The sequence below is a fragment of the Rutidosis leptorrhynchoides genome, chromosome 3 (genome assembly GCF_046630445.1).
Source record: "Rutidosis leptorrhynchoides isolate AG116_Rl617_1_P2 chromosome 3, CSIRO_AGI_Rlap_v1, whole genome shotgun sequence".
NCBI classification, from domain to species: Eukaryota; Viridiplantae; Streptophyta; class Magnoliopsida; order Asterales; family Asteraceae; genus Rutidosis; species Rutidosis leptorrhynchoides.
The window spans coordinates 52,945,168-52,959,021 of record NC_092335.1 but is presented as its reverse complement, the minus strand read 5'-3'; the positions used below and the strand labels follow the sequence as shown (position 1 = coordinate 52,959,021).

At 35.6% G+C, this 13,854-nt stretch overlaps 3 protein-coding genes across 3 annotated transcripts; all 3 read left to right on the top strand.

Annotated features, from left to right (window-relative positions):
• The first annotated feature begins 891 nt into the window (after positions 1 to 891).
• Positions 892 to 3,150, top strand: LOC139896118 (membrin-11-like). The gene is made up of 4 exons (XM_071878702.1): positions 892 to 1,159; positions 1,581 to 1,701; positions 1,830 to 1,979; positions 2,872 to 3,150. Exons 1-4 carry the CDS (start codon positions 927 to 929, stop codon positions 3,031 to 3,033), a joined length of 666 nt encoding a protein of 221 aa, XP_071734803.1. The 5' UTR covers positions 892 to 926; the 3' UTR covers positions 3,034 to 3,150.
• A 6,846-nt stretch (positions 3,151 to 9,996) lies between these two features.
• Positions 9,997 to 12,056, top strand: LOC139899985 (uncharacterized). The gene is made up of 7 exons (XM_071882806.1): positions 9,997 to 10,099; positions 10,351 to 10,567; positions 10,655 to 10,812; positions 10,897 to 11,042; positions 11,168 to 11,230; positions 11,548 to 11,640; positions 11,841 to 12,056. Exons 1-7 carry the CDS (start codon positions 9,997 to 9,999, stop codon positions 12,054 to 12,056), a joined length of 996 nt encoding a protein of 331 aa, XP_071738907.1.
• A 57-nt stretch (positions 12,057 to 12,113) lies between these two features.
• Positions 12,114 to 13,518, top strand: LOC139896117 (uncharacterized). Its single transcript, XM_071878701.1, has 3 exons — positions 12,114 to 12,200; positions 12,352 to 12,509; positions 12,940 to 13,518. Exons 1-3 carry the CDS (start codon positions 12,133 to 12,135, stop codon positions 13,239 to 13,241), a joined length of 528 nt encoding a protein of 175 aa, XP_071734802.1. The 5' UTR covers positions 12,114 to 12,132; the 3' UTR covers positions 13,242 to 13,518.
• Positions 13,519 to 13,854: the final 336 nt, after the last annotated feature.

Genomic DNA, 13,854 nt, shown 5'->3' with positions numbered 1-13,854 from the left:
TCTTATTGATCAAGCATAGAATAGAAATGTCGGGCCCGGTCCATGCTTATCAACAATAGAGGAAGATTTAAGGGTCATTCGAGGTTAACTTTCCGGTCCGATGTACCGTGAAAAACCCCTTGTGAGATGAGGATCTCAACATGGGTGGTTAAATGTCGACCCACCATCGACGGGATAGTCGGTTATCAATGGCTCAGGACGGGTTCTCGGTTTCATGTTCACAGAACGTTACTTGTTGACCGAGTGTAGGCCTCGTGATGTGCTATGATAGTGCGGGTAAAAGTGGCGCTGGGCAAGTAGCTTCGTTATGTCTATTATATTTTGATACAAAAAATAGTGTATGTGTTAGTCTGGACGGGTGACGATCCTTTTGTTTGTAACTGGACCCTTTATTTATATGGTAATCCTCTTTGTCATCTACTGCCACGTATAAGGCCAGAGGATCGTGGTTTGTTAAATAGTACGCTTTTGTGTAAGGAGGACCGACAAAAGTAAAAAACATTTTGTCGGACCTGAATCTTGTCTGCCACATACACCCTGTTAGCTACAGCGTTTCCTGACAGTCAGTACGTCGTCTCAGCGCTTGCAAACTTTGTGCGCTATGTTTTTATCCGCGCGCCGAACATTGTGGAGCGCTATTTATGTGGCGTATGTGACAACGTATGCCTGGTGCGCTACACAAGTTAATCGGGTATGCGTACCATATGTACCAAAAAGTTTATAACCGATAGTAACAAGTCTTGTAGTATATTGAGTAGTATTCTGGTCGACTTATAATTTATAACAGCTCAAGTTTTTATAACATAAGAAAAAGTACTAGGACGTAAATTGTCGTTATTTGAAATATAAAGCCTAAACGTGTAAAATTTTCGTCTCTCGGTTGCAGGTTGCTCTCCATAATCAATTTTGCTTCTTGTCGTTTCACTATGGCTGTAGATGGAAAAGGGACTTTATCGGAGCTGTATCAGAGATCCAGGCGGTTATTGTTGAAAACCAGAGATGATTTGGAGAAACTCGAACGGCTCGCCGGTTCCGTCGACTCTCCGGAACTATCAGTCTCCGTCCGGCGAGATATCTCTCAGATTCAAACCCTATGCTCAGATATGGACGGCCTCTGGCGATCTGTTGCATCGAAACCTCAACGTGATCTATGGAAGAGGTTCGTATTCTAGGTTTTTTCATATTTGTTTGTAATTATGATGTATCGATGTATTCAAATCAGCTTGGATTAGCAGGAATCACATCAAACTAATTTTATGTAGTTATATAATTAAAAGTACGGTAACTACGCTGTGCGATCTGAATTTTATGTTACTGGATTGTTTTGTTATGTGATTGATTCCCTATTTAATACTGATTTACGTACGTATTGGAATCACTGTAGTCTAATTGTACGATATTGTTGGTTATTAAATGTTGTGATCCGGCAAAGCTGTAGTTATAAATTTCAAACTCTGAAGGTTAATTTGATATGAAAACTTGCACTGTACTGAAGAATATATGAAACACAGATGTGAAATTTCATGTAAAATATGAGATGAGATTTGAAAAAGCATTGATATGCTGGTAAAATATGGCAGGAAAGTGGAGCAGGTAGCAGAAGAGGCCGATTCGTTGAGAGAAAGTTTAGATCGGTATATGCAGCGACAACAGAGGCGGATGCAGGAAGCACAAGAGAGGGCAGAATTGCTTGGAAGAGCTGTATGTATATATTCAATTTATTTAGGTTATTGTGCTATCATGCTAAGAATGTTTGGGGTAATATGTTAGTTTTCTGTATTGTGGGCGTTTATGATAAAAGTTGTGCTTTTGTTTTAATTTCGGTTCAGAATGGTGAATCATCTCATGTTTTGCGAATTTTTGATGAGGAAGCACAAGCAATGGAGTCTGCACGTAACTCTTCCCGAATGTTGGAAGAGGCTTCTGCAACTGGAGCAGCCATTCTTGCTAAATACTCTGAACAAAGGGAGCGCTTAAAGGTTGTTTAGTTTTTCATTTTCTGTATATAGATTGAAATGTTTATAAGTATACTTTTTCTTTCCTTTAATCTGTATTTTCCTTCAATCCTTGCAACCTTCGATAGTTCATATAATTTTCCTGAAACCTAGAGTTTTTGCATGCATTATCAGACCCCGGGAGTTTTGGAATAAGTAATGGATTCTGTTATTTAGAATGTGACAAACAGCACTGGTTATTTTGCCTTTTCAGATTTAGTTTTCATACTATTACTTTAAACTTTGATTCTAGAATGTCTGCCAAGCTTTCTGCTTTCCCTTCTATTTTGATGATTAGTCGATCTTCTAAATTCTTATAGTGTTTCTAAAATATGGACTTGTATATCAAATAAGATGTTCACCAAAGTACAATATTATGGCAGTTTGGCGTATTTTCATGAAAAACCCGTTATAATCACATATCGATAACATAGTTGGTAATAAATCAAATTTGCATTGGTAAGTTGCATATTTGCGCACTGTATTTATTGTGATTTCTATTTCTATTTCGTTTTCACTTTTCAGTATCTTGAATATTCGACTACATACAAATACTGGCTATCTGATACTGCCAAGAACGTTGCAAGGCCTTTTTGAGTATCTGTATGGCTAGCAATTAGCAAATAAATTATTCTTACCTTGAAACGTTGCAATTCATAGTGTGTTCAAAAGAAAAATAAGGGACCAAACTGTCGAGTATATCAATGAACCAGAGGGCTGATAACTTTAGTCTTCTGTTTGTTTTTCTCACCATCTCTGCATTGTATTTCTAGTAAAATGTCCATCTGCATAGTTTAACTTGAACAATTGAATTGATCTGGTTTGTACTCATCAAAAGCATATGCAATAGTTCACTTAAGATTAAAATTCTGTGCAGGGAGCTCAACGTAAGGCATTGGACGTGCTCAACACATTGGGGCTATCTAATTCTGTGTTGAGGATCATCGAAAGGCGGAATCGAGTTGATCAGTGGATTAAATATGCAGGCATGATCCTTACACTCATTGTAGTAATTGTTATCTTGAGATGGGCTAGGTGATCTCATTCTTACTCGTTGGAGATAGTCTTTGTTGTATCTTCCCCCCTTAACTATTGCTTTTATACTGACATCCTGAGAAGGTTTTTTGGTTGTTGAAAGAGCAATTTTCTTCACTAGTTGGATTATAGCTTGCTTTATTGTAGTGCTGACTCTTTGCTGTAGGAACTTTATAGTTTATGCTATACATATAAAGGCTTCATTATCTTTCATGTTGTAGTGGAATTGTCAAGCTCTCATCTGAACCTAATTCTTAGCCAAATGACAATCTTTGCATTATAAAATTGCTCTGCCGCCAGCGGTCACCCTAACGGTGGCACTCCATGGTAGAGCGCTTCCAACGCCGAGTCCCAACCTGAGTTGCCCATTTATTTACAAAAAGTCATCTGTTGTCAGCCTCTGTTTCAATCTTATTGACAAACTAGTGTCTACAAGTTTGACAGATGCCAAATTTATCAATCAATATTTAGAAGGTAACAAAAACTAAATGAAAGAATTTAGCACTTTATCAAAGAACTATAGAGTATTACACTTAACAAGTGATGCAAGCTTAAATTAGAGAAAATCAACTCAAGCTTATATCAACTTAAGCTTACCCGAATTAGTAGATTTATATTAATGACAAAATTGCCTATTTTGTCCCTGTGTTTTTTACTTTTTGCTCGTTTCATCCCTGTGTTTTATGTTCTGCATTTTTCATCCATAAAAGCTTTTTAAAATCCCAATTTCATCCCTCACTCTAACGAAGGTTAACTAAGTCCGTTAAAACTATTCGGGACTACCCTAACGAAGGTTAACTAAGTCCGTTAAAACTATTCGGGACTATCCATGTAATCTTCAACTAAAGTTGTCTAAAGTGTATATTTAACACATAAAATCAAATAATTGGTGAAGTTTATATTTTTTTTATACCATCTACATTATGAGATACTAATTATATATAAAACATTTAACTTTTGACATTACACCGTTATAGTTCCACCTATAGATGGGCAAAAAAACCGGATCCAGATCCGATCCGGTGATCCGATCCGGAACCGGATCCAAGCAAAACCGGACACAGCAAAAACCGGATCCGGATCCGAGATCCGATCCTGTTCCACCCGGATCCAGTTTTTCAAGAAAACCGGATTTTTTCGGGATATAAACCGGATTTTATCCGATCCGGTTTGGATCCGGATCCGGATCCGATCCGGTTTTTCAAAAAACTAGTTTTTTTTTTTTTTTTTTTTTTTTTTGCATTTTCAGCCTTTTTTTTTTGCAGTTTTTTGAGTTTTTTTTGACCATTTTAACCCCACAAAGTCCATTATAAATACATGGTAATGCCTTGGTTGAAAATGCACCAACAAACATTCTCATATTTATTTCTAAATCACTAAATATTCTCTAATCTCTAGTCTAATTATCCCATAATGGATAATTCACAAGCTTCCGTTTCCGGTTCCGCTTCCGTTGGAACATCTTCACAAGGCTACACTACGGCCGATATTGATTACAAAAAAGAAACAAAGCGAAAAGGGGACGTTTGGTCCAAATTCGAGTTGTGTGTAATGAAGGATGGTGCGGAAAAAGCTCGTTGTACACAATGTATGAAGTTCATGAAACGTTAATCGCTTTTAATAGAAAACTACTTAGAAAGGGAATTTCCGAACCAATTAGTGACGACGAATGGGATGACTTGGAATCATTAACAAGTTTTTTACAAGTTTTTAAAGAGGCATCAACAATGTTATCGGGTGTTTATTACCCAACTAGCGTACTAGTTTTAGAACAATTTTATATAATGACGGAAAAAATATGCGAATTTGTGAACTCAAATAATGTTATTTTTAGACAAGCGATTTTTCATATAAGAAAAAAACTAAAAAAATATTTTGGAGAGATACCGAAGGTATTTTTATGTGCGGCCGCACTTGACCCACGATTAAATTTTAATGGGGTTGAACGATTGATGACAACAATATATACCAACTTTGATTGTGTGCATGGTGTTTTTGATGACGAACCCAACTATCTTTTGAACCAAGTACACGCTTTTAATGATGTTTTTGAGAATATGTTTGGTATTTATGCAACAAAATATGGTCGACAATCAAATCCAATTGTTGACCAACCCGGATCATCTTCTCGAAGGAGCCGAGACCTCAAAATAAGTCTTTTTAACTTGGTACGTGAAGACGCTTCCAAACGCGCACGAACATCGGTACCCACAAGCGAGTTGGGAAATTATAAGATGACAAACTTTGCACTAAACGTGAGTGAAGAACAATTTAACAACCTTGACATTTTAAAATGGTGGGAAACAAAACAAGACACATATCCAATATTAAGCATTATGGCTCGTGACTTATTTACCGTTCAAGCTTCAACCGTAGCTTCCGAATCGGCCTTTTCTTTGAGTGGTCGAATTATATCGGAAAGAAGGTCAAGACTTACCCCCCAAGCTGTGAAAGTATGTGTATGTTTGAAAGATTATTTGGATGGGGTAGATAGGATACAAGATCAAACTTCATTAGAAGGTCCGTTATATAACGACATTGAAGAATGTATAGAGTTTGAAGAAAATTTAGCGGGATTATCGCCTACAACAACTGAAGAGAATTCCGACAATGAACTAAACGAAGTGGATGAAGGTGACTATGAACCGTTTGATATGGACCAAACCGAAATGAATGTATCGGGTTACCAACAAGCTTACCTTTCTCTAGTTGATGACCCCGCTTTTGAAGACTACGATCGAAGGCACAATCCTCAACGCGCTCAACAAGATAACACATTTGGGTCATTTGACGACTAAAGTATAACGGGTGATGGTCATGCCGAAGCTCGATATACTTTAGTCTTAATACATTATTGGGTGATGGCCATGCCGAAGCTCGAAATGTATTAATTATAATTGTATTGTTCGAATAAAAGTGTTTTTATTTTTATTATTGTATCGTTCGAATAAAAGTGTTATTTATATAATTGTATTGTTCGAATATTGTTATTTATATTATCTATTGTGTTGAGCACTTGAGCGTTATAACTTTTCTTTATACCGATTATATTATTGTTGTCAAACGTTAAAAAAAATAGAACCGGTAAAAATATAATTCGCAAAATCGAATCCTAGTCCAAGAAAAATCCGAAAAAATCCGATCGAGATCCGAAAAAGAACCGGTTCCGGAAAAAAATCCGAAAAAAATCCGACGCCGAGAACCGGAACCGGATCCGGAACCGGTTCCGAAAAATCCGGACAAAAAAATCCGGTTTTTTTTTGTCCGAATCCGGTTTTTTATCCGGTTTGTGCATCTATAGTTCCACCCGACATGTACTAAAATTTCTTGTTTCAAACCATTACACAAAGATTTAACTTGAAAGTTTTAATAAAACTTGAAAGTTTTAATAAAACGAACTGATTTGGATAACGAACTAATTTGCATATTGAACTCTATGTAATTTGTTTAAAATACTACATATTGCAATACTGAATCTCTTCGCAAAATAATAAAAACACCTTGGTTTTTATAAATCACTTTTGTCTTTTGTAAAATAAAAAGAAAGCCACACTTGTACAGAAAAGAATAAAGTCACATTTGCACTCTCAGAGGGAACAAATAAGGCTGCAATGTGAGGGCTAATAACCAAAAACTTCTATTTATCCATTGAATAACATATATAGTTTACATTACACACCAAAAAATTAAGTATTGTCATTGTTGCACATAAGTATTACAGATCAAGAAATTTAAAGGATGACAATCTGAAACCTAATGCATAGTTTAGATCAGTTTTATAACGCTATCCTTATTGTAATATCATTTATGCATCGAGCGTGTTTAAAAAAACTGGACGAAAACGTTGCAAGTAAACCATAAGTGACCCGACCCGTTTTGACATGTACTAAAACGCATGCATTATAGCCTATTTCAGTGATGTTGAGAGGATATACTATCCTTGTGAAGGATTGGAGTGACATGAATTAACGTCAATAATTAGATATGCAACTGTGGCATTTGACAATCTACAATGATTAATGATAATCTTTTAACATGATTTTTCCAGGCATTAGTAAACTGTATGTTCAAGATTAAACGCTTGTTGTTCGACTGACATGATTTTAACATGACTTTAACTAATTAATTGATTTTTGTAATTTAACTAGTTAAAGATTACGTGGATAGTCGATGTGGATAGTTTTAACGGACTCAATTAACCTTCGTTAGGGCGAGGGATGAATTTGGGACTTTAAAATGCTTTTAAAGATGAAAAATACAAAAAATAAAATACAAGGATGAAACGGGCAAAAAGTAGAAAACACAGGGACGAAATGGACAATTTTATCTATATTAAATTATTAATTCATTAAAATGATTTTGCTTTGCAAATTTGTAATACCATCACTTAGGGATAACCTTTTAGAAAAAACATTGAATATAAAACTACAAAATTTTTGAATATCTTTTAATTCACTAAATTTTGTTAATACTTTTTTGGATAATGAAACAATTATTATTACCATTACCAATATAACTAATAGACAAAATTTGTCTTATTTGTTATGAATAGTACTATCCAATTTTTCATTTTTTAAAAATCAACTCCATAACTTTCATTAAAATACAAATCGAACCCCTTACTTTATACCTATATTATAAATTATTATTTATCCCATCACTAACACCAAAAACACCCACCACGCTTTACCGGCTTCTACAATGCGCTCAAACAATAGGACCCACATAAGCCACTACTGTGCTACATTTTTTTTTTGTCTCCAACGATAAAAGAAGCAACTTTCTTAAAAGGAACAACCCTTCAATGCTACCAAAAGATGTCAAAATTTTTTCTTTTTTACAAAATAGATCAACTAACTTTAACGCTAAAAGAAGCAACTTTCACAAAAGGAACAACCCTTCAATGTTAGATGTCAAAAAAAATTCTTTTTTACAAAATAGATCCACAAAAGGAAAGACTTTTTTTTAACTCGCATTCAAAACGGAGCACCCGGCGCGAATCGAGGGCTCCACAACTATTTTTTATAACTAATAGACCAAATTTGTCTTATTAGTTATGAATAGTACTATTTAATATTTCATTTTTCACACATCAAACCCCTAACTTTCATTAAAATACAAATCGAACCCCCATTTTATAGTACTATTTAATATTTCATTTTTCACACACCCAACCCCTAACTTTCATTAAAATACAAATCGAACCCCCCCATTTTATACCTATATTCTAAAATATTATTTATCCCATCACTAACACTAAAAATATTGAATAATAACACTCACCACGCTACTACTGTGCTATTTTTTTTTGTCTCAAACGATAAAAAAGCAACTTTCATAAAAGGAACAACCCTTCAATGCTACCAAAAGATGTCGAAAAATATTCTTTTTTACAAAATAGATCAACTAACTTAAAAAAAAAAAAAACCCGAACGCTAAAAGAAGCAATTTTCACAAAGGAACAACCCTTCAATGTTAGATGTCGAATCTTTTTTTTTTTTTTTTTTTTTTTTTTTACAAAATAGATCAACAAACGGAGCCCCCGACGCGAAGCGAGGGCTCCACAACTAGTTGGTACCATTTTTCAATTTCATTAGAAGAAAGAAACGTTGTAAAAAGTATCAAGATAAAATTAAGTGGTGTCAAAGATTTACGCTCTCTAGGACAATGGAGTATCAAATATTTACGCAATATATATCTTTTTTAACAGCAGTACGGGATCACCCATGAGGGACTTAACCACCCACGTGTTCATCTCCCACAGTAGCATAACCCGCCCCCAACTGCTGCCCAGGGAGAAACTCGTCCCAATCCGAGGGAATGGGCGGTAAAAGCCCCCTCCCCCACTGCCCCCGCAACGTGATGTGCGAAAGACACCCGTGGATGGAATTCAAGGGTAAAGGGGCAACCTTGTATGCAATGTTGCACCCCACGGGAGTCGAACTCCTGACCTCTCGCTAAGAGAGGAAGACCACTACCACATGAGCTACAACACAAGGTTTTGATTTGCGCTCTATATGATGATAATGACAATGTTTGCCCTTGCTTGGAGTTGAATTCATAGGGTCTTGTGACCGTAGATGGTGTTGCTTTGAAGGACGTTGGTTAGGTTAGCTAAATTCAAATAATGATTTTATGTTTCTTGTTAGAAGGTTAATTCAAGCAAGGATTTCGGTTCATGGATTTTATTGTGAGACTTTTTTAGTCAATCGTCCAGTTGATTGTCGAGAGGTTGTGTAGTGAGTAGCTTGAGGGTGTAATAATCATTGTATTTTTTTTACGCTTTGTAACTCTAACTTCTCGTCAGTTTTTTTTTTTTTTTCTTTTTGAAAGGAAAGAAAAATAAAAAATAATCCGAAAGACTATGAAAATAGAACCTAGCATTGAATCACATCTATTTGCATTAGACCATTCCCAACGGGCTCCGCCCTCAAGCTTCCTGAGCTCCGCCCTCTAGGGCGCCATTGACATTGGTGTGCCCTCACTCATTCCTCATCCGCTCTCAAAAGGTCAGCCCTCATTTCTTTCTTCACCATGCAGTTTTGAGGACCGGACTTTTTTTCTCTTACTTTTGTTCTTTATTTACTTGTACTAATACTATTAACAACTTGTACATTAATTAATTAATTAATTTTGTGAGTATGTGATGGGAAAAAAATATTTCATGATTGGTAGTGGTGTGTGAGGAGGATGAAGTGAAAAATAAATGGAGAGAGAAAGCTGATGTGGCGCTGACGTGACGGTGTGTCCTGGGGAGAAAGTGCGTCATGGTTGGGAGTGGTCTTATGCCCGAAGCTAATTATTGTTAGTATTATTTAAAATTAATTATTTAAAATTTAAAAATATATAAACTGGTATATATGTACGTACACTCTGCTCATCACCGCCTAGTCGCTACGCTACGCGCCGTCACACGCGGTGTATCACTAATAAAAGCTAGTAGCCTTCATCTTCATCCAACGCTCCGATGGCTAAACTCATAACGCCAACTTCCACTTTTATCATGTTTTGCATTACTTACGCTTTCCTTTGGATATCACTTTGCCTTGATCATAATCCCCCTTCTCCAGGTACACTCATTTCACTATTTTCCATTAGGTTTTCTACTTGTTTACATTCAATATGATTTTTAATTAACTTAATTTCTATATTCAAATGACGTACTCCGTATATTTAAATTGTAGTTTGTAAATGTGACTTAAATATTTCAATTTCACTGTGTTATGTTACATTTAAGGTTTTGTTCACTATGTTAATTATGCTATTTTAGGGTTTAGAGTTGTAGTGAGATGCTAACTGTTGTTAACATTTGTGACTATAGGTATTGGTATTGGGAATCCAAGTATAGATGTTGTTCCGGTGCCAATAAATGGCGATACGCAACAATCAAAAGGTGCTATATCGTGTGGACGTGTTCCGGTATTCGGTGTATCTCGATACAAGCTTCAGTACTATACAAGTGTGTATAATGTAACATTGACGCCTTCGGTATCGTTCCTTAAGAAATGGCATAACAGGATTCAAGTTTGTTTTCACAGGTAATAATAATAATGGAAATAGTCATTTGCTTTTAACATTTTTGATTAGAGTGTATGTGCTTGTGTTTTAATGACGTTTTTTAGCAGGAATTCGTCGTTAGGGTTATGTAAATGTGAGACGGATGATTGGCGATATCTGCAGAATGGGATATGGAGTGTGACTATGTCACCTTACGAGCAGAAGTATATTGATGTGAAATATGACGATCGTGTTACTGGTTCTGTAACTGCCTCTCTTGAAGAAGGTAGCGGTTGTTAACCAGCGTTTGTTATTTGTTACTCTCATATTGTTTTGACTTAATTGTTTTGGTGGTTTGTGTGGTATGCAGTGCAACAAAGATGGCGTTACGCATTGCTGGCTGTAGGCGTTGTGTTACTGTTTTTTGCCCCTGTTGTCAGCGAATGGGTCCCGTTTTACTATGCCAGTTGTATGACTATTGGAGTTGTAGTTGTTGTACTCATATTACTTTATCAGGTACTTTTTTCTCCTTCGCTAAGCATAAGAATGCATAAAAAGAGCATTAAAAAGTACTGTTCGTTACATATGTTATAAAATTCTCTAGGGATTTAATTTTGTAATTATCTTTATCTTGTGAACAGGTTCGGAAATTGCTACCCCTGGGTAGGAGAAAGACATTTTACTTCAGTATAATGGTTTCAGCAGTAAGTTTTTTTTTCCAATGCAGTTTGCCTCTCGGTTTCACCTTCTCAAGCATGTGTATCATTTCCTTATATAATATTTAATAGTTGGACTTATGAATTGAAAAGAAGGAAAGTTACAAAAATATATAGTACATAAGATTGCATTAGGATTACCATGTGTATGCTCTTATTGACATCTTCTCTAACCTTCCCTCTTGTTAAGCTTCTTTATCTTTATGAGTTATGTAGTTCACGTAACTGTATACCAGTTTCATAAGGATTATTTGTGGTATCTAAAATATGTGTTGTTTATACATTGTCTTATTGTAATTTTGCAGCTTGGAGCAGGATCTGTTGTGGTTCATTGGCTCTCAACATATATTAATTATATTCTTCTGAACTTTGGGATAAGTCCAGAAATGCAGAATCCTGTAAGTCCATCTTTTCCAGATTATCTGATTACTTCACAGTAAATGTGTTATTTTGCTAGTTTTTGATCCTTAAGGAATTGCAGACAATGCAATCTCGTTTCAGAGATAATCTACATCTTTTTTACTATACCAACACCTATGACTGGTTTATTATGTCTCCTTGTTGGAACTGACTCTTGTTTATGACCTTTAACTTGCAGGTTTATTGTTTTGCTGGGATTGGAATCATACTCTTAGGAGCTGCTATTGGATATTGGCTGCTACGGAGATATATCATTTCAAATGATGGTGAAGTTTATGATGGCGTAGTTCAGTTTGTCAAATGGTCCATGCGTATTATTGCCGTCACCTGTATATTGATGGTGAGTTTTTCTGGTTCATTACCTAGTTATCTATTTGCAGTTTTGCACAGATAGTTATGTTATGGTTATGAAAAACTCAGGTCAATTTTATTTATTTTACTTTCAGAGCACCAGGGACACCCCTTTGGCGATGGTGACAGTGGGATCTTGTTTGGCATTTTGTCTTGTAATTCAGAAGATGAACTGGTTTAACCATCAGTAAGTAACTACAATAATCTGATCGGGTACCTTCTAATTGCAAAAAAATATGACTTTACAAGTTATATTGATTAATAAGTATAACATGAAATCTGTAAAACTGCAATTAAACGATATAAATGGATGTATATTTAACTCTGATTTAATGCAGGGCTCGTTCATATTCTGGGAAGCGAAATCTTCGGGCTAGTACTAAACAAACAACCCCAAAGGTTGGACATAATGAATTCTTGACCCGGCCAAAAAAGACTAGGCCTTTGGGAAGTCGCTGGAATACCCCTGTCAAATGGGCCAACTCCCCTGTCAAAGGTACAATTATTTACTTTCATAAATCTTCATTAGGATTATACAATGGTGGCAATTTCAACCCATTATTTATAATGGTTCACTCGGGTTATGTTTCATATTTAATAAGTGAGATTAATTTACAGTAGTTAACTGATAGGGAAACAGAACTGTGTAAAGTGTAGTTTTAATGCATATGAGTTAATCAGTATATAACCTCCTACACCCTTTTGTTCATAAAGCTATATTCTATTAAAGAACTAAAAAGTTTTGGACAAAAAGTGTTTCTGAGTCAAGTAGCCAATCCAATCCTTTTCAACGTGTACTAAAAAAGTTACTTGATTTCCTTGTTATCTGACCCGCCCATCTCACCTCTAAATTTATAAATAGAAATGATACATTTACTGATTTACATGCTCATCTTATTTATTCATTTTGTTGTTGATCATTGAAGGAATGAGCTCGCCGTTCAACAATACAGGCCGGGATGATGTTTACTCCACATATCACAAGATTCCAACCAGAAAGAAATTTTCAGAGGAAGAATGGGAGGAATTTACAGAAGAGTCAACCAGACAATCGATTGCTGAGCTGGCATCTTCTCCTGAGTTCACTTACTGGCTCATTAAAAACGCTGATCGAATCAAACTCAGTTCCGAAGATGAAGATAGTTCATACGATAATGGGAGTGAAACAGATTCTACAGACGAGTATGTGCAGGACAACCAAAGTTGGCCAAGTCATTTCAGCTGGTAGATGTGTAAATGAAACAATGTACGTACTAACTATAATCGATGAGATTAGGGCAACTAGAGAACGCTGAATTAGTGGTTTTTCGATCCTGTTTCATTATGGAAGTTGAAATTTTACAAGTATGTTTGTATAGTTTCCACTAATAATAGTATTATTAAGGGCTTATTCTTGTTTTTTGTTCATGTTCTCAGTGTTCATGTTTCTTGATTCATTATGAGGCAGGTTCTATGCATACAATTTCTGGGAAATGGTAAAAGATGAATATAATCTGAAGTTTTTATCACCATTAATTCGAGTAATCTCTAAAGAGAGATCTTTGTTTTCGTTTATTTTGAAGAGATTAGAATGTGCATATTATGGATACTTGGTCAAACTTAAGCTTATAAAGAACTCTGAAGCAACACTCTAAATAACAGTTGGCGTGCATCAAACTTCATATTTGGGTGGCGTAGTCCATTGTTGGCATTGACTTTGGAGGCAATTAATCAATCTTGACCTCAATTAAGGAGGGATCTTAATAGGGCCAGGTGGGTTGATCATCCCCTTTATATAATTTGTGTAAGTAATGAAATTTGTAATTGTTGGAGTAACGAACATTTGAGTTTTTGTATTAACG

What these genes read in the sequence shown, in the direction of transcription:
- LOC139896118 (XM_071878702.1), top strand. Translation starts at nt 927, where the DNA reads ATGGCTGTAGATGGAAAAGGGACTTTATCGGAGCTGTATCAGAGATCC. An exon ending in CAACGTGATCTATGGAAGAG is followed by an intron (nt 1,160 to 1,580) that starts GTTCGTATTCTA and finishes AAAATATGGCAG; the next exon opens with GAAAGTGGAGCAGGTAGCAG. An exon ending in AACAAAGGGAGCGCTTAAAG is followed by an intron (nt 1,980 to 2,871) that starts GTTGTTTAGTTT and finishes AATTCTGTGCAG; the next exon opens with GGAGCTCAACGTAAGGCATT.
- LOC139899985 (XM_071882806.1), top strand. Translation starts at nt 9,997, where the DNA reads ATGGCTAAACTCATAACGCCAACTTCCACTTTTATCATGTTTTGCATT. An exon ending in TACTCATATTACTTTATCAG is followed by an intron (nt 11,043 to 11,167) that starts GTACTTTTTTCT and finishes TCTTGTGAACAG; the next exon opens with GTTCGGAAATTGCTACCCCT. An exon ending in TCAGTATAATGGTTTCAGCA is followed by an intron (nt 11,231 to 11,547) that starts GTAAGTTTTTTT and finishes GTAATTTTGCAG; the next exon opens with CTTGGAGCAGGATCTGTTGT.
- LOC139896117 (XM_071878701.1), top strand. Translation starts at nt 12,133, where the DNA reads ATGGTGACAGTGGGATCTTGTTTGGCATTTTGTCTTGTAATTCAGAAG. An exon ending in ATGAACTGGTTTAACCATCA is followed by an intron (nt 12,201 to 12,351) that starts GTAAGTAACTAC and finishes GATTTAATGCAG; the next exon opens with GGCTCGTTCATATTCTGGGA. An exon ending in GGCCAACTCCCCTGTCAAAG is followed by an intron (nt 12,510 to 12,939) that starts GTACAATTATTT and finishes TGATCATTGAAG; the next exon opens with GAATGAGCTCGCCGTTCAAC.